Here is a 25,370-nt window from a genome sequence, read left to right on the forward strand (position 1 = left end):
TGAAGAAACAAACATTGATTCAATGTACATTTTCACCCTCGAATATATATGTATAGTAGTTGTTGATATTTAAGGTCATATTAGTAATATCAATGTTACACTAAGCTATTTTGCCTTTTGTGACCAACCAAAATACTTTTTCTCTTTATATATATATATATATATTAGGGTATGACCCATGCCGTAACGACACGGGTTGTTGATTGTTGTTATTATAGATGTTAATGGGTGTCTCAATGGATGTAACTTAACCTAAATTCCTGATCATATATACATATTTTTCAATTAAATCCATAAATATAATAGGTTTGACATATATAAATTTTGTTTCCTAAAATGGAGGATATTGGTGGGCTAAGTATAAATTTAGTCAACCCTTGACTTCGTCCCTACTCCAAATCCTAGGTATTATGTACCTCTCTGAAAGTTATGGGTGCAGCTTTATATAAGGCAAATATTTACTGGTTAGTGTTGAGATTTTGTCTTTTCAAATTAATCCTATTAAAGGTAATACCCTCCTTCAGTTCCCTTCTCTAAGGAACCATTTTGCTTTTACCATTTGTACTTTTATCTTTTAGGTTGTTTACTTATCAGTTAATGTGGTACATTTCCCTTCTCTAAGGAACCATTTTGCTTTTACCATTTGTACTTTTATCTTTTAGGTTGTTTACTTATCAGTTAATGTGGTACATGAACTTGGAGGGTATGACCATCATTTTCGAAAATAAATATTGTGGAATATGTAACCGTTGCGAAGGATTATTGATAGTAATATTGGGAGTATGTAATAGTTATGTGGGTGCAAATGACAGTATTTCCCACTTTAATGACAACCCCAAATTTAAACGTGTTGTTGTATTTTTACGCATATCACATTGGGAACTCAAATAACGGTTGTCTATAGTTTAAGAATGCAAATATCCATTTCAAAATTTACCCCTACATTTCAAAGAATGCGGCAGTCAACGTACAATGTAGTGCTCTCACCTTGTCTTCATTCCATAGAAGGCTAAAGATTATCGCGAGTAAATATTGGGTATTTGTAAACACGGTGATGACATTTTTATCCGTAATCTCTTGAGTGAGTCATGGACATGAAGGGATTCCGTAACCATTATGCCGTGGTTTAACGCAAATATTAACAAATTATTTTGTTCGAAAATACAGTGATTTCATGATCCTACCAGATCAAGTTTCTTGTTGGAAACGACAATTTGCAATGAAATCCTTAGATTGAATTTCTAAAACCACTAATTTAGTGGGATCCTTTGGATATTTGACCACGACTACAATCAACATTTAGCAAATACTCCTAATAGCTATTCACAGATGGATGTCAACTTCAAGTGGTACCCAAAAGGAAACCCGAAACATTTTTTAGAAATAAAAGACAACCAAATTTGGGATTACCACTACTATCAAACATCCTGTAGATCTAAAATGGCACTATCATGGATGATTAAGCCGACACAAACACATCCTAGAAGAATAAGCTGTTTAGCCAACATTTACTACATCAACGTACGAATATAAAATAAGAAACTCTAATGCAACTTACACTCTAGGATCTATCAACTCATTCGAATGCTAAACCTTCTCATAAAGCTTTGAGTGATGAGATGGATATTCATGACGATGAAGCTTTGAGCAACATTTGGATTTGCATTAAAGGAATACTTAACAATCTGATAACCAAGCTCGACATTTATAATCTTCTTGAAGGCCGCAATGACCGGGGCCTTTCCCATGTCTGTTCCAATAACAGACACAGTAATCTTACGAATGACGTATTAACCCGAGTACACACAGATTGCTAGAGCAAAAAGACAGCAACACGGATGGGTGCTAAGGGGTGTACGTGGTGTACCTTTGACAGGAAAACCATCTGGGCGGCCAATAATCGTCTGACCAATAGAGCCAAATGCCCCAAATATAGCAGGAGTGCCGTTGTGGTCCATGACTTCAAAGTGAATCAGATACCTTGTAAAGACATTAGAAGTGAGGGGAAATCATGTTAACAATATTTTTGCAGGTAAAATTAGGTTTATAAGGTGAAAAGGTTTTACAAGTAGTTGTCACAGAGACTCTAGCTTTTTACCTATTGCACCACCTTCCACCACTACTTTCGACACTGCAACCCAGATAATGCCATCCACTCTCATGAATGATTTTAGTAGTAAAGGCTCTGCAAACTGTATCCTGGACATACTGCCAAAAATGTATTATTTCAGAAATGGATGTAAATATGTGCAATAATATAAATATAAAAAGAACCAAGCTATTTGCTCAATTAGTGCTAATCATACATTATTTGTAGTGCGATAATAGCCAATGTGGGATTTCCCAAGGTGGATAATTCAAAAACATGAAAGGTTTGTAATACAATAATCGTCGAATTTATCTATTTTTTTTTGAATGCAGAAATCCAAGTATATATAACTCATGATTATTGAGAAATTTGCGTGCATGCTGAAAAGTGTGCCATCTAGACTCGCTCCCTCAATTTTCCAGAGGCTGCAAATAAGAGTCAGAAAATGGTATATTTGTGAATGGAAAAGGTACCTCTTTCGACCTCAGTGTCAAGAAAAAATGGCTAAATGAGAAATGTAAGTTGTTCAAATCCATTGCTGCAGTTCCTACACCTTTGGAGATCATAAATTATCTAAGAAACATAAGGTATAAGTTATCTTTCCGATAATAATTCTCTCCAGTATAATATTTGTTTAGAGCATGTTATTAACACTAAGCTCTGTAATGACCAGGGCACTCACCAAGTTTGGGTCCCATCTTGCCATCAAAAATTCTTGGAGGTTTTTTCTGGTTAGTGGCCTGGCGGTAACCACAGAGTCTATCGAACAATACACTAAAGTTCACAATAGTTGCAGCACCATATGTGTTACCTTAGCAACCCCCTGTTCATGAAAAGGAAAACCTATTTAAGGATGAATGAGCCACCAGGAAACATGGAAAAAAACAAAGAATGAATCCGAATTCATAGTGGGTCATTCCAGAAGCAAATATGGACAGGTAAATTAAACAAATTGTATAAAATGATAGTGAATCATGTATTCGTTATAATGATTCAAATACTTTGAATGGATGCATTTGAATTTAAAACTTATGATTGGCCTATAATTAATGTTATTAATATTGTTTTGATTAGTTCTTCCCGGTAAGTCTATTACACCATTTGGAGCAGTAACCACAATCTCTTTGCCATCCTCTTACGACTTTCATTGGAAATAGACTCAAAATCACTTATTAAGCAAATGACACTTTTCAATCTATCAAGTAATTAGTCCATTTGAGTTTGTAAGCTTCTATCTCAGTACATTAACATATCAACTGATGAGCAAAAAGCTTGATGCAAAATCAAAAGTGACATTCTCCATTAATGTATTTAAAACCAATAAAAAAATATGGGTAGAAAATGACAATGACAGTAATCAAAATTATACCTTGTAAATGCTACATAGAAGCCATGGATTCGAGTAGCACAAAAAAACACAACCTAGGGCTTCGCCATAAGAAAAACAAAAAAGAATTTACCAGTAGTAATAGCAGAAAATAACTTTTTCATTTAGGAATTCTATCAAGCGCAATCAAGGTAAAAATATCAAATTAAAAAAAATAGAAAAACTAATCATACCTTTGGAATCTTGGAAAGCGTCGTCAAAAATAAAAACAATTTTGTTAATCATAACAAATATCAGTAAATCATACCAGGAATAATAGAGTTGTGCTATAGATGAAAATCTGGGAGGACTTTTAATTATGAAAGAGATTAGCCGATTAGGGCAAAAGACGTTTCATTATTATGACACAGAAACGGTTTCGCATTCAAAAGATGATTAACTCTATAATAAATGATACTCCAAATGTAACATGCACCATCGTCCTTTATAAGCCCAAAATGTATATCACCGTCCATACGTAAAAACAATGATTCACTGGAACGTTCTTTATGAGGTTGAAATATAAAAACACATATTAGTAGGTAGCTCTATCGTGGTCGTTCTTTATATGTGTGGATATCCGTCCATATAAAAAAACACCATTATCCCTTATAATATATATAGAGAGAGAGGTAGGATCCATGAACACTCTTAGATGGGCAAAGTCAGACAAAATTTGCGTCATTTTCTCCGCAAGACCCAAACGTCAATGAATTTAAGTATACTATTTTGATGATATGTTCCTCTTATAAGACTCTACATTCCTACAAAAAGTGAGCACAATTCGAGATCTATAAAACCACCATCCATCCCTTTGAATATCAGTCGTTCAAAGTTAACGGTTGAAATTAAGATCGGTAGACAGTGAGATTTGCTATCTCGAATTGCGTTCATTCTTTTAGACCTATTTTCTTTATATTAGTAAGATAAGATAAGATATTTAAATTAGGAGCTTGATATTATGGGTAGTCTATAAGTAGGGCCTTGGCCTAATTTGGTGTAGATACATGTACTATGATAGCCATTGACTACTATTTTTTAGTCTCATGTTAAAGGGGCAGCGAATTTCATTGGAGGGGCGGCAGTGAATAGGATAAAAAGGGTCATTACATGGTAATTCGAAATGCCCCTTATAAAAAAATTGAAAATGACTAATTAACCCTTACATAGTTTAGTGTTGATAATCAAATTTCACTTATATTAACTCTAAAACAAATCAAAATCAGATTTTTAGAGTTTAAAAAAAAAGTTTAGAGGAGAAGAAAAGAAAAAAAATTATGATATTTGTGAAACCCTAGATTTTGATTCACTCAACCAAAATGAGTGATTCCAGTGACAAATTTGAGATGGTTGAATCTCTAGATTAGTTCCCATTAGCTTTTTGTCGCTCAAAATTATCTAAAGTACGTAAAAAAATCGAAACTTTTAAAATTTCAGAAGAACTTACAGTTGGAATTTAGCTCGTTACCAACCGTAACTCTCAGTTACGGTTCCAAAAGTATCGAATACCAACCGTAACTGGTTCAATTTGGGGAAAACCCAATCTTAGTACCAGTTACGATTGGTAGAATGACAACATATAGCAACCGTAACAAATTACGGCTGGTAACTAATGAATCGAGATCAACCGTAACTAACCTACGGTTGGTAAGGTTATTTGAGTTACAAGTCGTAACTTAAATACGGTTGATAACAGTGATGCAATTACAAACCGTAAAAAGAAAATGAAACATCCAGGACAACTTACGGTTCGTAACTTAAGTAAGGAGACCAACCCTAAGTAATTTACGGTTGCAAAAAAAATTCGTAACTGAACATTTTATCTCAAAATCAAGAACATACGGTTGGTATTTGAGTTAAATGAACCGTAACATCAACCAAATCTATAGTTACGGTTCCAATTGGAGTTATTACCAACCGTAACTCACATGCAGCACAGAAATTTCAATTTCAACTTTGATCCAAAACCCTAATTTTCGATACAAGACTAACTTAAATCAAACACAATAAACTAAACCCTAACTGGGTCTTTTCGAAATATAGTTTTCCATCAACGATTATCAATTTTTCAAATCGCTGATTAATCGAGGACGATGAAATTTCAATTTTAATGGAGGAGGAGAAGAGAAGAGAAGATGAAAAGATCAAAAAAGCTTTTTGATTTTTCTGATTCCATTAGGTTAAAAATTGGAGAGGGTAATCTAGTCGATTTACACCCCCTATAGGACACCCCCTAACTAATAAGAGAGACATTTCTATCACACTTGCCGCCCTTCTAATGGAACATGCCGCCCTTATAACAGGGTTGATTTTTTATGGAAAGGGCGGCTTTGGAAAACTCCCAAATTTATTTATTAGATTACCTCATTCAAATTGAGGTTTGGATTGTTACGTAGCAGAAGGTGTAGATATATATACCCTCATGTTTCATCATTATACATTGCACATTGACACAACCAATCTACAATGTGAATTTTTTGATCTACATGAAACCAAACAAAATGGAATAGATAAATCTGGATAATGGTATTCTAATTATTCTTCTGCCATTTAGAAGCTTTTTCTTCGGTAAAATAAAATCCGTCGTAAAGTAGTTTCCGCTAATCACTATGATCACAACTCATTCTGATAGCCATCGATCTTCTTTGTATAAGTCTTGATCATCGTCACGTCAAAATTGATCGTTTTCAAAGTTATGCTTGAATCTTTCATCGGATTTCGGTATAGGAACCCTGACTATAATAAAACGCACCAGTGGCGATTAGAATTGAAATTATTACAAGGCATGAAATAGCCATTGCATACGGAAGAACAATAACATAATTCTAAAACCTAAAACAAGTGATTTTCTTTGAAAATAACAAAAGTTAACTATACAATTACAAATCCAAATTTATTTGGAAAATCTAGGTTCGAAGAATAAGAAAATTTTGAAAAAAAAATAGGTTTGAATAAATTTATCATACTAAATCTAGGTTCGAAGAATAAATCTATCATACTAAATCTAGGTTCGAAGAATAAGAAAATTTTGAAAAAAAAATAGGTTTGGATAAATTTTTTTTGGAAAATACACAAAAAGGAGAGAGCTATATGCAGGCCCTCGTTAGCCTTAAGCTATTAATGTCCGATGCAATGATAATACATGTACTCCAGTAGCCGTAAGCTACTAGAATCCGATGCAATAATAAAGTGGAACTTTGACGAGCGGGAAAGTAGAGTTCTTTTACAGGACATACATTATACATGGGAGAAGAGGTTCGTAAGCAAGAGGATCTCCCTCGGGCTTCACTGATTAAGCAAAATGAGTTTTGTTTGTTTAGAAAGGAATACAAAATTTACCATCTTCGCCTCTTCCTTCTAACTACAAATACAAGGCACCAAATTCTAAAAATGTACTGCATCCTTGAAGAAGGACAAGATTCCATTTGCACCCTCCCTTTGAGTAAATCATACCTGTATATCAGAGTCGCCAGCAGAACAAATAAGAAATACTTAAATAAAGCTATCCTCTTGTTTACCTAGGGTTCAATATAAAGTTCAGGAATCTAAACTAAGCTTAAAAAGCTCCACTAAAGCAAAATCAACAAATACTCATGTATAAAAATCATTGTAATCAATGAGCTCTAAATTTTGGAAAACTGCACCCAGAAAGTTCTCAATTATGTCAATATTAACAGTTCCCCCCAATTTCCACTTAGTTATGAAAACATGATTTATCTACTTCCTTAAGTATCTGATTCAAATCAAATAGCTGCCAGGATCTTCCCATCTCCAGCCAAGATACTTCTCACATGTCAGTAGGTGCAGCATGGAAATGCTTATCTCAACCACAAGTATAGATAGTTGAGAACCAGAAAACAAAAATAGGGTAGAGGGTTCCTACTAATATGTCCTGCATACCTTGCGCAGTATTTGCAAGGGTTTGCACATATCAATCAGTAATCAGGGTGAAATTAGAGTGAAAAGACTTAGAAGAGAAGGGAAGAAGAAGATCAGATTAGGGACTAGGAGAATTCATGGAATGAAAGAAGGAGATAAGAAGCCATTTATCTAGAAATATCTCCATTTCATAGATATCTTACACAATGTTACATATGTAGCCAAACCTATAATTGCTGATACAAACTACCCAAACCACCTATTACATGTGTATATATCAGTATAAAGATATTTACTACACAATGCGGATTAAATTTACTGTGGGGTTTGATAGGCGCATTACGCATATGACTTTGCGGTGATACGGGATTTTCTATAACTAACAAAGAAAGAAACCACTGTACTCGAGGAACTAATGTGCCGTTCTGTTTATCAACTGCTCGTTGAGCTAACAGAAGCAAAAAGTTCTACCGCATCCAAAACCTTTGTCCCTTGTCATGCTAAAAGACATGTCCAGGGGTTAACTCTTCTCTCTATTAGCTCAATTTCAGAAAAACTGTTTATCATTAGAAGAGGAGATATATCTCCTCAGCAAGTGCCCCTAATTGTTCAGTTTAAAAGTCAAATCGAATAACAAACACAAATTGGAAAAAATACACAAAAAGGAGTCCCGTCTTGACAAGAAAAGGAATTGATTAACAGACTACATTTAATCAACTAACTAATCCGAAGGACAAACAAATTAAATAACTTTTTGGAGACGCCTAACCATTTTAAACAATGAAACTGTAGCTGTTTCGAGTTGGTTCTTTGCTTCTACTTTAGAAGCCCCCTCCTTCAGTTTCTTAGGCAACCCTTCAAGTAACTCTATGGCTTCTTTCAAAGTTAACTATAGGGAATTCAAAATTAGTTAAAATCATTAATAAAGTTAACAAGAATAAAGGAAGGGTAAGCTTAGGATAGAAAAATTAAAAAATTTCTAAGAAAAAACTGTTAAAAAGAAAGACAAATGGCATGATGCTATTTGTCCCTCATGCCCACATCAAAAATTTATCCGGTTAAGTAGCAACTAAATATATAGGAATGTCATCAATAACAACATCAAACTCAATTTTCAGTTAATAACAAGAAACGGCAGCATAACATGCAGACCTTAGCACCAGCTGCTTCAAGCTGTTTCTTTGCTTCTTCCACTCTGGGTCAAAATCCTTATCACATATCATCAGAATGGATTTACATTCGAATCTCGACCCCTAGAAACAATAGTTGGGAACCAGAAGAACCCATCGGATTTCAAAATACATCAACAAATTTTTGGTCAACTGGGAGCATTAAACATCAGGGGTTCAGGATATAGCTAAACATAAAATAGGATAGATGGTTTCAATCAACATTCATAATGATAAATCTGTTAGCTTGCTATGTATGAAAGGGTCTATAAGATGGCTAATACACAATGTGGACTGGACTTAAAGTGGTATTACTGTAAACACATATGACTGATGCCAAATGATGGATCTGTCAGCTGGCAACTGTTTGCATATGTTCAAAAGATGTCTGATACAATATGTGGATTGGGCTTAAGGGGAATCAGGTAATACACATGACTGATTGAGATGATGACAAATTTTCTAAAATTGGCCAAGAAGGGAATTGACCATGGTTAAGGAAATACTGCCATACTATTGATTTGTTCTATTTCTCCATTGCTCATTGAGCTAACGGATTTTATTTTATTTTTGTCACATGTGCTGAAGCTGTTGTCATCAATTTCCATGTTAATAGGCATGTTCGAGGGCAATCTCTTCTCTCCAATCCTCTCTGCTAAACTCATACTTTTGGTAAATGTTTTTATAAGACATGTTGGCAGGCTTCTACTTAAAAGAGTAACAGGATACTATACCTCATCCAGTCCATTGAGTATGTAGTCTCACGTGCCTATCTAATTGAGAGCTTACGATCACCTCCGTAAAATGAGGGACAGCACCATGTTAACACTACTCTTTATCTAAAGAAAGGAAGGAAGGGAACGAACACACTTTAGGAACTACTGCAATACTATTGTTTTGTTCTACTTCTCCACAACTCATTGAGCTAACAGAAACAAGTAAAAAGGAAAAGAAAAGGTAAAAACATGTTCCAGACCAAGGTCTCTCTCTGTCTCTTCTAACTCATATTTTGGGTGAAAGTTTGCTTCTTATCTATAAATGAAGAGGAAATATATCTCATTTCCCCAGCAAGTACCCATAATTTCTCAGTAATGACAATCAAATCAAACCACCAGTATGCAAATGAAACACACACTACACAAATTTGCAGTTTCTGATTCAAGAAATGAATACATAAGAAAAAGAGTCACATTTTCACAAGAAATACACATTTAATCACCTAAGTAGCATCATGTAAACAGAAACAACCCATTCACTTCATTCAAAAAAGTCAAATACAAAAGAAACAGTCAAATTTGAGAGATTAATAAATTCACCTGACCACCACCATTTTCTAAACAATGGAAACCTTAGCGCCAGCAGCTTCAAGTTGTTTCTTAGCTTCTTCAGCTTCATCTTTAGAAGCACCTTCCTTAAATTTCTTAGGCAAACCTTCAATCAACTCTTTAGCTTCCTTCAAAGCTAAATTAGTTGAAGCTCTTACAGCTTTGATAGTAGCAATTCTTGAACTACTAGGTACTTCATCAATAACAACATCAAACTCAGTTTTCTCTTCAACAACAGGAGCAGCCTCAACAGCACCAGGTGCAGCAGCAACAGCTGCAGGTGCAAATGCAGCTGCAGATACACCAAGTTCTTCTTGTAACCAATCAACTAATGTTCTTGCTTCTTCTAACGTTAATTTGGTTAGCTCTTTACCAATAGTTTCTACTTTCTCAGTGACAGCTATTGCTGAAATTGGGGGTAAGAATGTGCATTTTCTTGATGAGGTGAAATTAGGGTTTTGATGAATTGGGGGGAATCTTAGGGTTTGTTTCTGGGAGGAATGAAATGATGATGAGGTTGTTGGATAAGGCTTTGGTGAAATTGAGGTTAGTGTTGCGAGTGTTGATGCCATCTTTTCTTTGGTTTCTCTTTCTTTTTTTCTTTTTTGTTCTTTCCCTTTCTTCTTCTTTAAAGAGTATGTATAAACTTGTGAAATGAAGAGGAGAAACCCCAAGGAAAGAAAAAGGGATAACGTGATCCAACAATTTTTAAGAAACTTAGGGTCTGTTTGGCACGTTTAAGTCGAAGGTAACCAAAGGAAGTAGTGCGTCAAGGGCTTTATTTAAAGGGGTGGGATCCGTGGACATGGTTATATTGACATAATCTTCACATTTTAGCGTCATCTTTTCTATTGAGCTTAACCGACAATGAATTTGAATTTAATTTTTTGGTGACATGTTCTTCATATAAAACTCTACATTCCTACCAAAAATGAGAGTATTCCGAAATACAAGACTTCATCAACCAAAAATTTTAATTTCAACCGTTAATCTTCAACGGTTAATATTCAAAATCGTAGGTTTTATACATCTCGGAATGCTCTCATTTTTGGTTGGAATGTAGAAACTTATAAGAAGAACATGTCACCAAAAAATTAGCTTCAAATTCCTTGTTGTTTGGGTTCAGTAAAAAAAAACTATAACCATGTCAACGGATTATGTCAATATAACCATGTCAACGGATCCTACTCCTTATTTAAATGTCGGATGTTGGCATGGATCCATTTTTCTTCTTCTGTAAATAAGATATTTCATTAAAGAAACTAGGACTCAGAAAGAGTCTCTGATACAAAAAGAAGTAGAGATATCTATAGGAGATTTTCCAATATTAGATTTATCTACTAGGATATATTTTAAGCTACATAGAGGAGGAGAAGACTCCCATTCAATAACCGAATTTAAATGCCTAACAAACTTTGCTAAAGTATTTGCTACTTGGTTACCTAGTCTAGGAATATAATGAAATTCCAAAAATTTATGACAGAGTTTAGTTATCCTGTTGGCTTCATCAAGACAAGCTTTTGCACGCCAAGATATGTCTAGAGAATGCCCCTGTAGATACTTGAAAATGCTCTCACAGTCACCCTCTATGTTGAAACATTGAATCTGCTTTTCTTTTGCCCAAATTGCTGCTTGTAAGACTCCTATAACTTCTGCTTCTTGTGGATCTGCACTTGTGGATTGCCCTGCTCTTCCTCCTTCACACTTTCCTGCATCATTTCTTAAAATTAAAGCAAAGTCAGAGATCCAAGCTGCATCTACATTTATCTTTAGGGTATCTTTGTCAACTTTCTTCCATGTCTGCATTTGCTTCTTCTTTTTCATCCCTTTAGGTTTAGGGTTTTTCTTTTTCCTTGTTGACCAAAAGTCCAAGTGTCTTTGAATTTCTAAAGCTAAGTGTCTAGTTGTTTTAGATTTGTTTTCAAATACTCTGTCACATCTTTCCTTCCAGATAAACCACATCTTAGTTAAGAGCATTACAATGAATATGTCTGTCCTAGTATTACTCAACCAGTTGTTACAAAGATCTAAAAAATCACTTAATATATTTAAGGATAAGTGCATACGATTGGTAGCTGCTTCCCAAATTTTCTTAGCAAAGGGACAGTGAAATAAAAGATGTTCAGTTGTTTCTACTTCTACATGACACATAATACAGTTAGGCATTATATCTTTAACTTTTCCAAAAAACTTTGCACTAGTTGGAAGTGCATTTTGAAAGCATTTCCACAAAAATAACTTCATTCTTTCAGAGATATTAAAATTCCATAAGCCTTTCCAATAGGATTCTGGTAAAGAAAGACTAACTATGTCTTGTCCTGATTCATTTAATTTATCATACAGAGATTTGACAATGAATTCACCTGATTTTGTTAAATTCCATCTGAGTTGATCCTTCCTAAGATTTTGGTTACTATCTTTAAACAGGTAGATTCTGCTTATTTCTTGTGCAATATCAGTAGGGAAAGAGAAGGTAAGTAATTGAATATTCCATTTGCATGTTTCTATGTCAGTCAAATCTGAGACCCTAACTAAATTACTGTAACTGGTTGTTTTGAGATTTTCTAAAGTAACTTCAAGACCTGGAATCCATTTATCGGCATGGATCCATTCACACGGCATAACAACTGCATTTAGTTCCTACTACTTCCAAAAGGCTACATTGAATACTCATTAGGGTAGGATTAGGGTTGGGTCGACCTGCCCAACTCCCACTCACCAAACGTTGGGAAGGCGTGAACAATATAATTCAAAATGTTGGCATGTCCAAAAAATTTACTAGTTTAGGTTGGCAAGGGCAAAAAATTTACTAACCCTCCCAACTCGAGAATTTAGAACCTAATTACGTAAACTATTTTTAGTTGGGATATTTTTTTTAATTTAGAGTAATCCTCGTTAAATTTTCAATCTTATCAAAGAAAATTATATATAATATACCTATCTCATTAGGCCTATTCCTATGCACCATGTCAAAATATTCTATTTGACATACAAAATGAGTTGTGCTACTATCGTAAAACAATTAAGCGATGGAATTCCTAGCGAGCGATATTGAATAAGGACTTATACATATGTGTTTCCACAACAATGCTTATATCCATCTTTGGTTATGTAATCTAAACTCTCATTTCAATCATTGAAACATTCTTAGAGGACGTTATATAGTTGTTATTCACAAACCATTTTTCATCAAAGTGATTGAAACATAACACGACTTTCGTCACTAGGTAAAGATGAATTCGGCCAAAGAGAAATCTTACCAACATATATTTCGAGAAATAGATAGGCGAGATAAACTCGTCTCGAAATAGAAATGTGCATAATCAAAGTCTATATAGCAAAACGACTTTTATCTCAAGATAGGAGATAAAGTAGATAGATTTTTGAGTGATAGATAAGTTCAAGTCTCTACATACCTTTTTTTCGATGAAGTTCCACCAGTTCCTTGAGTAGTTCTTCGTCTTGTATGATGATCCTCCATGGAGTTCTTGAGCTCAACTACACTTTATATCCTAGTCCGAGACTTAGCTATAGTAGGCTAGAAATCAAGACTTATAGTTTTGATCACTAACATTGACAAACATGCTTGAGATAGCAACGCATGCGAGTTCGACCGAGCAATGCTCTAATAATCTGCCCCTTTGTCAATTTTAGTGACAAAACTATCAATACATATGGAACACAAAAAAGATAAATAAACTTTTGTAGAACATATTCCACATGCCTAATCTTCAACATTACTCGAAATCTTCGTCACTTCCAGATACTCCAATGATCCCAAAGGTTATAAGTTCAGCATCATCGTTGTTGAAAATCCGTAGCTATAACAATGAGAAAACATAGTTCTCGATCATTGTTATACAGTGTTATAGTATCATTACACAGCGTCAAAGTTAAATTGTATCACAACTTCAACAACAATACTATGGTGATATGTATCATTCCCCCTTAGTCAATACTCCATCTCACATGGAAACCACTCCCCTTTACATAATGATCCGAAAACCATATGTATTTGTAGTGTGAACTACATATTAATTCTCCCCCTTTTTGTCAATAAAATTGGCAAAGGTACAAGAACGGGATCCTAATGAAATTTCCGAAAGAGACATTTCATGACTTAAGAAAGTACATACCAACTTGTTTAGATGCAATCATAAAGACGAAGCTAAATGCTTTCATCAAAGAGTTTTAAAGATACAAGATAACCCCTTTAATATTCCACAGCTGCACTCCCCACAAAGATTTGGTAATTAAGCACAAGTTCATAAGAACTCCCCCCCATAAAATGTCATCCCGAAAGAACAACAAGAGCGACCTTAATTTCAAAAGAAAAGAAGGATTTCTTTGGACACCAAAAACCATAAAGAAATGATTTTGTATACAAAAATCTTAATCAAACTAATCACAAGAAGACCCATGATTAATTTAATCGGAATACACAATCAAATTAAACACAAAAGTGATCAATTTAAATGATAATTCTTGACATAAGAGAACCTATGGAGCTACGACTAAGTTCACCATGAAAGAATGATAAACCCAATCGTCTTATGCTCAACACAAGAAATACTTATGGAGCCACACAATAATACATAAGAATATGGATCAGAGAAAATCAATACTGCGGAATACACAAGGATTCATTCTATTTTCCATCACTATTCGCATAACGATATATAATAGACATAATCCTTGCAAACAAAAGATTTTAACCTATGTTCCATCAATAATTGACATAATAGGCTTAACTTTTGTGATTGTCAAAAGTCCATTCATTCTCTTATCAATACATGCATATCGATATACGAAAGACTTAACTTTTGACAAGGTATGGGACAATCAGTTCACGGATGCAAACACACATATCCCATAACAAATTGCAATATATGAAATCATAAAGATTAATACTGCAAAAATATCATCTTCCAAACAATTTTAGAATTTAAACAAATAAACCTAAAAACATGAAGATGACAACGTTGGACATAGATACGTGTAATCACAATAACGGCAATTCCAAACTCTAGTTATTCTTCTAAATAAAACGTAAAAAAGAAGATTTACTAGGCAAACTAAAAGAAAACCAGAGTTCGTTGAGAACCTCAAATCTTTCAATGAATCCATCAAAGAAGGTGTCACTGATTTCTTTTACTCTCTTGACCGTAGATACACCATGTTCGTGAGTTAAAACATAAACTTTACGATCAACAACCCTGGCAAGCTGTCTAGCCTTGACGCAGTCCATGATGAGCTTCTTTTGATTCTGTATCAGAATATTCTGATTAACAAGGATTCTGGCCTGACCATCTAAGAGTTGGTTTATTTGCAGTTGAAGATTTGCAAACTCGACCTTCGAATCGTTCTGAAAACGAATTAAATCCTTGGCGGAATCATCAATCCAGGAGTTATGATCCTTTCTTTCAAGCAACTTCTTTAGAACCAGCTCTTGAATAGACTCACGTCCTTGAGCGTCTTCTTCCATATCAAGATGTACAATCTCTTGAGATTTTGCAGAGTTCTCCATATAATATTTTGTTAGGGATGGAAAAACACAATATAGAGAATATATATGTGCGTGAAAACAGGAGAGGAAAACTCTTATTTTGGAAACCCTATGAACTCATAAGAGGAGGATGCGGACGTTTGCGGACCGTTCAGCACAAAGTAAAAAAAACTTAAACAGAAAAATATACAACATACTTGAGTAATTCTCACTTATTGTCCTTGCACCTCTCAAGTTAGAAACAAGGAAAAGAATACCTGGAATCAGGTGGTAGAGTGAGAAACAATCCCACTATGTTCATTGAGAAAGGAGTTGTACATATCATCTGACCGTTTGATTTTTGTGTTCTTCGTCTTCCTTTGGTTGACCTTCATCCCAGAAGAGTAAGACACAACTTGTTTAACATATACGTCAGAAGGCTTTCTCTGAGGACTAAATCTAGGACCTCTTGTAATTGGTTCAAGAGGATTAGGATGGAGAGGGATCCATTTTCTAGACTAAGATTTACCAGAATTGTTCTTATAAACACAAGAAATGCTTTCACTAGTAGCACAAGAATTTATACCATCAGAACGCATTAGAATCCTATGATGATTTCTAGGTGAGAGATCATTTTTATAAGGTTTCTGGTTTTCTGTAGGCATGTGATTCACTGCAGTAGTCGACTGACTATTTACTCCATTGACAGTGGAAAGAAGCAAATTATGAAGTTTAGAAATTTGTTTCCTCGTGGCAAAACAACGAATAGCATAATGATTCTTTTTCCCACAAAATGTACAGGTTCGTGGAAGAGAAGCAATAACCGGCACCTGTTTTAACTTCATAGCCATGTGAGAAGATTGTAAGTTATGTAAACCTTTCTTGACACAATCTTCTTTTGGAGGATATCTCTCCATGTACTGTAAGTCATGAGAACCAGTTTGTACAGAAGAATTTTTACTTAAGACAGAGTTTTCCTTTTGCAAGGATCTGCATTGTTCATGGGCTAGAGTGAGAGATGCTTCAAGTTTCTATTTTTCGACACGAAGTCTGTTAAGATCTGATGAATGCATATTGATCAAATGTTTTTCTCTAATTGAGTCTTCCTTGACAATATTCTCAAGTTCACTAATCTTTTCACGTTGTAGAGTAGTTTCTTGGAGAAGTTTTTCAATATTCTTAGAGAAGAACTCAATAATGTTATAGAGGTCACGCTCCCGATCAAGAGATTTTTCGAATTCATCAATGAGCTGATCATGGTCCTGAAAATCAATAAGCTCAGCAGAATTTTTTGAGATTCTGGTGAACTCCATTTCAGCTTTTGCCATAGTGTCAAATATCTCATTGGAGGGAAAGATGTCAACACATGAAGAAACAACCTTCTTACCTCGGGATTCAGAAGAATCAGCTAAGGAGTAATCCTTTGAGGTATACCCAAGACATTTGGCGTAGTTAAAAGCTTTAGGAGTCATCTTGGTATGCGTATAGCTAGAAGATATTATGTCCTCAGACTCAGATTGCCACAAACACAGACTTGTAAGGTCTTGAACGTGTTTGCCTGCTCTGATACCAATTGAAAAAGCGGGGGTACAACAACCACACCCAATATTTCGCTTAGCAATCTGTATGGACAAACTCCAATATACTTTCTAGAGAATCAACTAGACAGTCAGATTCAATCTAGATAAAAGTATATCAAAGAGTTAGATTATCTCAATCTCTCAATTTGATCTATACTCAAGCAAATAGAAATATGCGAGTCTTTATCAAAGAGAGATATCTTGGATGGTACCAAAGACCAATATTCAAGTGTCAATCAATTTAAATCAACAACCAAAAGGTCGGATATTCTAATTGATTGAACCTAACGCACAACCTGTGATATTTCAATTATAAAGATAAACAATATAATACGGAAATAGAAATAATACGGACACCTGAATTTTGTTAACGAGGAAGCCGCCAATACAGAAAAACCCTGGGACCTAGTCCAGATTGAACACACACTGTATTAAGCCGCTACAGACACTAGCCTACTACAAATTAACTTCGGTATGTACTGTAGTTTAACCCCAACCAATCTCACACTGATTCAAGGTACAGTTATGCTCCTATGCCTCTGATACCAGCAGGATACTGCGCACTTGATTCCCTTAGCTGATCTCACCCACAACTAAGAGTTGCTACGACCCAAAGTAGAAGACTTGAAAATAAACAAATCTGTCTCACACAGAAAAGTCTACGGTAATAAATAAATCTGTCTCACACAGAAATACCTATGAGTTTTGTTCCGTCTTTTGATAAATCAGGGTGATCAGAAACCAATTGATAACCCGGACTTATATTCCCGAAGAACAACCTAGAATTATCAATCACCTCACAATAATCTTAATCGACGCGGTGAAAGAAGATATTGTGGAATCACAAACGATGAGATGAAGATGTTTGTGACCACTTTTATATCTTTCCTATCCGAGATATCAATCTCAAGCCAATCCTTACGATAGTACTCGTCCGATAGAATATGCAAGATCAGAACACACAACTACAAGAAAGTAGTATCGGTCTGGCTTCACGATCCCAATGAAGTATTTAAGTCGTTAACCTGGTTTTAGAGAAGAAACCAAAGGTTAAAAGAGAATCAACTCTAGCTAACACAACTAGTATCACATAGGAGGTGTGGGGATTAGGTTTCTCAGTTGCCAGAGTTCTCCCTTATATAGTCTTTCAAATCAGGGTTTGCAATCAATGTTAGCTTGGTAACAAAGCATTCAATATTCACCGTTAGATGAAAACCTAATTAGATTCAAGCTAATATCTTTCAACCGTTAGATCGAAAACTTAGCTTGTTATACACGAATGAAACACACGTTTCTAGGTTTGTGTAACCGTACCCAAACATGTACATTTGTTAGTTCAACAATAGTTAACCAAATAGTTATCCATATGAGCACTTTGATATCGACCATATTCTTCTTAACCATAACTAGTTCAAATGACTCAAATGAACTAGTTAGAGAGTTTTTCAATTGCAAGGAAATCTTATGTAACTACACAAGACACAATCGAAGCAAAAACAATTTGATTCACTCGAATCGGTTCATGAACTTTATAGCCACGGTTTGCAAATTGCATTCCTTAGTTTATATAAGTATAAGTTCACAAAAAATCGTCTTTAGATATAACCTACTCAAGTTCGCAAACTTAGGTCGCGAACTTGAGTTCCCGGAAAGAGTTCACAAACTCCAGCAGATTTTCTCGGGTCAAGAACTTCCGCCAGTTCGCGGACTGGGTTCGCGGACTGAGTTCACAGACTGAGTTCACGGCTCTTGTTCCGGTTCTCTTGATCAACAAAGTTCGCAAACTTCTGTTCAAGGAATAAGGACTTATACATATATGTGTTTCCACAACAATGCTTATATGCATCATTGGTTATGTAATCTAAACTCTCATTTCAATCATTGAAACATCCTTAGAGGACGTTATATAGTTGTTATTCACAAACCATTTTTCGTCAAAGCAATTTTCAAAGTGATTGAAACATAACATGACTTTCGTCACTAGGTAAAGATGAATTCGGCCAAAGCGGAAGCTTACCAACACATATTTCGAGAAATAGATAGGCGAGATAAACTCGGCTTGAAATAGCAAACGTGTATAATCAAAGTCTATATAGAAAAACCACTTTTTTCTCAAGATAGGAGATAGAGGTGATAGACTTTTGAGTGATAGATAAGTTCAAGTCTCCACATTCCTTTTTGTCGATGAAGTTCCACCAGTTCCTTGAGTAGTTCTTCGTCTTGTATGATGATCCTCCATGGAGTTCTTGAGATCAACTACACTTTCTATCCTAGTCCGAGACTTAGCTATAGTAGATTATAAATCAAGACTTATAGTTTTGATCACTAACATTGACAAACATGCTTGAGATAGAAACGCATGCGAGTTCGACCGAGAAGTGCTCTAACACAAGACATAACTGCGCGTATGTCAATTCTCGGATCCTCGGAGTGATGGCTCCATTCATGAGGCAATAAGAAAAAGTAAGATATCCCCTATAGAGATACCTTGTCGAAGTAAAGCAGCCTTCGCGCTGAACGCGTAGGGTTACAAGAAAACTATTGCCCACGTAGGAGTCTTTGCCACACGGTACCTTCTGTCCAAAGGATACTTAGGTAGGACGATGAATGTTCCACCCAAGGTTAAACATGCATTAGCACCTTGTGATGACATGAATGTGCAAACATCTAGACAAAATACGTCTAAAAACAAAATATTCATGCATAGGTACAATAATAGTGTTACCAAAATATGACTAACATTCATTAAAAGTTGCAGATAACAAAGGCTCAAACCATAACAAAGGCCCCAACTGGGGGAATAATACAACAAAAAGTTCAGTTAAGATATACTAGACACGACAAGATCAAGGGTAAGGAAGACGAGGAAGGATAACTCCTTCAGCTTGTAACTCAGCTTCCGCAAAGGCAACGTTGATGTAATCAATGGTTGAACGCTCATATTGTATCTTCATTTGAGAAGACTGAACCTCTAGATCCGAATCCAACTTCTGACGAAGCTCCGTCACTTGAGCATTAAGCTGATCATTAGCTTGCTGAAAAGCCTCGGCCTTGAACTTAGCAGCAACGTCAAATTGACGGGATATCTTCATCGAGGATATCTGGCCATCGAGACAATTGATCTTGGCATTTGCACCAACCAGCTGTTCCTTGAGACCTACGAGAACGAAGGGTGTAAGCAATAAGAAGAAGCGACAAAAGACATAAAGAATGTTGCTGGAATATAAGGACCCTAAGCTACCTCTTGCATGGCTAAGGGATTCTTCTAAACTATGCTGGGCCTCAGCAAGGTCCACCTCAGCGGCTTCGAGATCTTCTACAAGGGTATCTCGTTCAGTCCGGAGGTCATCCACATCTATCCGGAGCGAAGCATTCTCATAGGATAAAACTTGGTAAACATTCTCTAACTCTTCAAACTTCTTGACCAATGATGCATGGGATATAGAAGAAGATGCGGAGTCAACCTTAACGAGTCTATTCTTAAGGGCACAAACCTCAGAAGACAAAACATTACGCTCCGCAGTAACCTTACATAACGAAGCACAAGCATTTTCGAAGTCTGTATGATACTTCTAGCGGATAACTTCTTGGGTGCGAGGCGTCTCTCAACTAAGGCAATATCCTCCCTTTTCTTTAAAATGAGACTCTCCTTCCAATTAAGGGCTTCGTCACACTCTTTACGAAGCAAAGCCATATGCTTCACTAAATCCGCGTTATAATCAGATTCAAGGGAAAGCTGAGCCTCGTTATGAACGGTCACGTCCATCAACCTATCGAATTTTTTCTGATGGTACCAAACATCGGACGTCAACTTGCTTATCTGCTCCCGGAGGTGTCTAAGCTCACTAGAGCCACCAGCTGGCAGGCGTAGGTTGTCTCAGGACTATGAAACCAAGCAAGAACAAAAACAAAGTTAAAGGAGAGAAGAAACGAACCTATGGCTTTAGAGGACTCAACAGCTAAGGCAGAATCAACAGCCTTGTGCCCATCCTCAACAACTTTGGCAGCATTGTCCCAAGAGCCAACAGACAAGCCTCCAGGGATCTCTGAGTCTTCCTCAGGTCATCCACCAACGAAGATATCTTAGAAGCAGAAGCAACATCACTAGACGAAGGTTGTTGTGTGCTAACAAGGGCATATTCTTGACGAGCACGCTCCAACAGAGGACTTAAGTGAGTACACTTAGCCCTATAAAACTTGAACATGGTACAACTAACATCTATCTGTTTGCAAAGATGCAAACAAAGAAGTATAAGAACAGATGAAGAATCAAAACAAAAGGCGAAGCGTTAAGGTAAGAATCACTTAATGAGAACGCGGAGAGATGGGGAAGGAAATCAGCGTATGTGCCGATGAAAGACTCTATCTCTTGGATGCTACCCTTGCGGATTTCACCGAAGCTCTGACTGGAGCGAAGGCATTCCGGATCAAAGAAGAGATCCTTAGCCGTACGATTTTGAGCAGACATCACATCCAACTGCGAAGCCACCTCAAAAGAGCTATCCAGGTGATGACGATCAACCTCAGCAGAAAAGGGGCCCTTCGAGTCCGCAGAATGGCTTTAAGAATAGCATCATCAGAACTACCAAGGATCAAGCTCTCAAGAATCTTACCCTTGCTAGACTCAGCAACAACTCCGTCAATCTCTTGAGAGCGAACATGGGGCACAATTACTGAGCCCTCACCACGATGAAGAGACGACATGGTGGATGAGCTGGGAACTGAAGAAAAATCTTGAGCACCACCTAAGTCCATATCACTAGCAGAAGGAAGATTACCCAGTACGGTCTAGTCTGGTGACGAAGGCGGAGGTCCAACAGCTTTTCTAACAGGGGCAATAGAAACAGATTGAGCGCTCCGTAACAAGGGTGGCATAGCATTGAAGGAGAAGATGCCCAGTGAAATCACAACCTTCTTCTTCGGCTGAGAATCTGAGATTTTAACCCTTACCACCGGGGTAACAACCTTAGAAAACGAACCACTTGATTGAAACGAAGTAGCATGAGACGAAGGAAGACTCTTGGAAGCTACAACAACAACTCCAATAGTGGCCGAGATAACATGCAATGCTACGCCACAGGCAGAAAACGAGGGTACCTTTGGAGACAAAGTAGGAGCTGGAGCTTGAACACTAACATGGTTAACAAATGGATCATCACCACCAGCTACGAGGTTCTCACCCTCCATTGAGCCAGCACGGATGAGACTGGGGTTCTCCTTGGAAAAATTTTCCTCCATATCATCCAAATGAGGACTGGGGCCAGTATCCTCACTGTCCTACATGTCCTGGTCATCAGGCTCTTCCTCACCAACCTCGGGGTCCTCATCAGACTCATCAACATCAATCACGGCTTTCAACTTGCCCTTCTTCCCGGAAGCCTAAGATAAAAACACATGCGAGAGCTAAGGATCAGGGGAAAAATACTAAGGAATACACGAGCATTTAGGTAGGAGTATAATCCTTACCTCCACAGGTGTGTTGGCAGCTTCAGACGAAGCCCTCCTTTTTCTTGTCCTAGCAGTTACAGAATTACTAGCAGAGCCCGGAGCAGTCCCAGCTGAAGAAGTAGGGGCAGGCTGCAAGAGGAATACACTTAGCAAAAGGCACAAGACAAAGAAAACAAAGGCGTCAGCGTTATACAAATCTTACCTCGTAAGTAGCAGGGTTGAAGACCCAAGGCTGATTTCCATCATACTTAGCAGGCAAGGACGAAGCTGTACGAGGAACATTGGGGTATGCATAGGTAAAGACATAAGCCCAGGGACCAATAATATGAAGGGGTGTACGAGTCCAACGATCATCATGATCCTTTCGAATGCGATCAGCCTTCGGCAACGGAAGCTTGGAAGAGTAAGTAATGACAGTCATCCCAGTCTTGTCGATTTCCTCCAACAAACGAAGCGTATTAGCTTCCCTAATATGCTTAGCAGTAACATGAATACGACGAGGACCAACACTCCAAAGAAGAAGACTACTTCTCTGAATGGCGCCGACATAGGTGGCGTTGAAATTGGCAGGAGTATAATCCTCTTGCTTAGATCTCCCCGGAGCAAAAGGTTCATAAGACTTCTAAGTAGTATTAACCTTGCTACGTTACCAAGACTCGCGAAGGGCACGCCAATAATTACTATTATACTGTTCTACCCTTCGGACCTGAGTTTTGTTTGTTTGGTCATCCCTATTGGATAAAACATCATAGTAGAAAGGACCCTTTCTACTATACAAGGGTAGGAGCAGACCTGCGGCCAACTGACCAACACTGATCAACAAATTATTCTCATCATAAGGAAATCTCTGGATCAAAGACTCCGTAAGCACGTCAGGGCTATCAACAAAGGAGATCTGAAATTTATGAAGACGAAAAGACTTGGAGATTTCAGCCAAAGACAAATGAGTGAAGTTATCTTTGTCAGAAAGCTGCAGTCTCTGGAGTTCGTAGTGGGGTGGAGGAGGAGGAAGAACCTCAACGGAAACCTCTCCTGCATCAGAGTGCGGAATAGCCTCAAGATCCACAGCAGCCTCCGGGACCACAACCATCTCAGTACCAGCAAGTACCTCAGTTTTCTCAGGAGGAGGAGAAGGCATAGAATCAGGATGATCCATGCGCCGAGGAGGCTAGCAGATGATCTAGGCCTCGTATCCTTATGCTAGGTTTCTTCGGAAGTCTCATTATCCCTAACACCAACAGGAAGAACATCCCGTCAACAATGGCGGATTGAAAATCACAGTCGACTCAAGAGCAAATTGGGGGCAAAAACAAGCATACTATGGGCATGGGTTTAACTAATCCAACCAAGGAAGGCGAAATAAACTCATCATAAGATGAAATCAAAAGTTATCCATCACCATGGATAAAGTTGCAGACAAAGAATAGGCATGACAGAATCAACATCGAAATGCGAAATAAAGACAAATCCAAACTCTCATACAACATGGAGAGCACGACGAAAGATTCAAATAACGTATGCAGTCATTCAACAACATCAATGGCGATCAATGACAGTTAACCAAAGCCGAAGCAAGAAGGATCCCAAAAACGAAAATCTAAAAGGGAAGAGAAGAAGCAGAGTATCACTTACTTGTATATAGTAATCGAGTGTTAAAATCAGGGTCATGGTGAATCCGAAGGAAGATTAGCATTTGACAGCGGGAGAAAATCCCTGTGAAAGAGAAAGAGAGCGAAAGTTCCAGAGGAAGAAAAATGAAAATTCCTCCTCTTTATTCCCTTCTTATAGGCGGCTAGAGAATCCAAAAATTTGGATGTCCCGAAATTCAAGGGGAAGTTATTTCACGAAAGGACATGTGGGGACCACCCAATCGGTACGTGCAAAAATGGCGGCTTAACGGAAATTTTCTTCCAATCCTACCAAACGGTAAAATATGAAAGAAAAGGGACAAACTGTGAATACCAATATTCCGTGGAGCACGTGTCACGATCTTAGTGGCCGCATACAAGATAACTGTGTAGCCCTTGCTATATAGAGCAGTCCAAGTGACAGAGGATACCTTCACAGATCTGCTTTATCTTGTCCCAAGAAAGGATACCTCGACGTTTAAGATGAAAGAGTAAAAGCCTAGTCTATGAGGAGACATCTGGCGAAGGGACAGAGTTAGATGACGCATATAATCAACATTAAATGCACAAATCTCTTATTTACACGCATAATCAAAGCATGTGGAGAGAGATGATGTGGCGGAACCAGATTGGCAGATGTTGGCGGTGAACGATGGTACAATCTATACTAAGGCTGGGAAGTCCCTGAAGGAACGTGGTTCAGCTGAGGTGGCAGTGTTCGACAGGAGAAAGTATGCGGCGAACGAAGGTACAGTTTGTACGGAGGGTGTATCAGGGAACGATGGATCCAAAGACAGCAAAGATACACCTGAAGTCGAAGGGGCTATAAATACCAAGCTTCACCAACAAATTAAGGCATTCAATTCTTAGGAGAAAAAGATCTAGTCTAAGCTTATACCTCTTTAATGTTTAGAACTTAAGTAATAACTTCAACTTGAGTTCTTTCTATTACTTTAGGAAGCATTTAATATCTCTTGTAACCACTACAACTTAATACAAACAAATCACTCATTATGTAGCGCCCCCCAAGTTAGCAGCTGATTAGTCCAAGAAATTAACTAAATAAGAGGCACTAAAAATCTAAATCATTTACTTAAACATTCAATTAAGAAATCTGCTACAAAACTTAACCCAAAACTAGCCCCGCTCTGAAATATATACATATACAAGAACTCCTCTCAAATGATACATATAAAATGGTCATATGGTTTACAAATGGAATATACAACATAATAAACATATTAGAAGTTAACCAACTTACGGACTCAACTCCTCGAAGCTTTCGCTGCGCAACTCTGATCTGTCTCTGAAACTGAAAGTGGGAAAGGGTGAACACATCATCCCTAGAAGAGGTGTCCAACATGAATAACATTCAACTTTAAAGAACTCAAGAGCAAGATT

At 37.0% G+C, this 25,370-nt stretch overlaps 3 protein-coding genes across 6 annotated transcripts; all 3 read right to left on the reverse strand.

Moving 5' to 3' along the window:
• Positions 1-1,213: 1,213 nt before the first annotated feature.
• Positions 1,214-3,906, reverse strand: LOC113315029. 2 transcript variants are annotated; one of them, XM_026563338.1, is made up of 7 exons: positions 3,650-3,906; positions 3,459-3,517; positions 2,772-2,912; positions 2,563-2,662; positions 2,099-2,208; positions 1,868-1,980; positions 1,239-1,750 (listed from the first exon to the last, which is right to left on the reverse strand). In XM_026563338.1, exons 4-7 carry the CDS (start codon positions 2,653-2,655, stop codon positions 1,572-1,574), a joined length of 495 nt encoding a protein of 164 aa, XP_026419123.1. In that variant the 5' UTR covers positions 2,656-2,662; positions 2,772-2,912; positions 3,459-3,517; positions 3,650-3,906; the 3' UTR covers positions 1,239-1,571. The 2 variants fall into 2 exon arrangements, with proteins under 2 accessions (XP_026419124.1, XP_026419123.1); XM_026563339.1 differs by lacking the exon at positions 2,563-2,662 and having other exon boundaries at positions 1,214-1,750.
• A 2,728-nt stretch (positions 3,907-6,634) lies between these two features.
• On the reverse strand, positions 6,635-10,498 carry LOC113318493 (50S ribosomal protein L12, chloroplastic-like). 3 transcript variants are annotated; one of them, XM_026566659.1, is made up of 2 exons: positions 9,820-10,496; positions 6,635-6,908 (listed from the first exon to the last, which is right to left on the reverse strand). In XM_026566659.1, the coding sequence occupies exon 1, from the start codon at positions 10,398-10,400 to the stop codon at positions 9,837-9,839; it is 564 nt and encodes a 187-aa protein (XP_026422444.1). In that variant the 5' UTR covers positions 10,401-10,496; the 3' UTR covers positions 6,635-6,908; positions 9,820-9,836. The 3 variants fall into 3 exon arrangements, with proteins under 3 accessions (XP_026422444.1, XP_026422445.1, XP_026422446.1); XM_026566660.1 differs by lacking the exon at positions 6,635-6,908 and adding an exon at positions 7,880-8,223 and having other exon boundaries at positions 9,820-10,497; XM_026566661.1 differs by lacking the exon at positions 6,635-6,908 and adding an exon at positions 9,282-9,300 and having other exon boundaries at positions 9,820-10,498.
• A 9,157-nt stretch (positions 10,499-19,655) lies between these two features.
• On the reverse strand, positions 19,656-24,027 carry LOC113318830. The gene is made up of 4 exons (XM_026567085.1): positions 22,544-24,027; positions 22,360-22,470; positions 20,829-22,272; positions 19,656-20,050 (listed from the first exon to the last, which is right to left on the reverse strand). The coding sequence occupies exons 1-3, from the start codon at positions 22,760-22,762 to the stop codon at positions 22,171-22,173; spliced, it is 432 nt and encodes a 143-aa protein (XP_026422870.1). The 5' UTR covers positions 22,763-24,027; the 3' UTR covers positions 19,656-20,050; positions 20,829-22,170.
• Between the last annotated feature and the right edge of the window lie 1,343 nt (positions 24,028-25,370).

This window comes from Papaver somniferum, chromosome 10, assembly GCF_003573695.1.
Source record: "Papaver somniferum cultivar HN1 chromosome 10, ASM357369v1, whole genome shotgun sequence".
NCBI classification, from domain to species: Eukaryota; Viridiplantae; Streptophyta; class Magnoliopsida; order Ranunculales; family Papaveraceae; genus Papaver; species Papaver somniferum.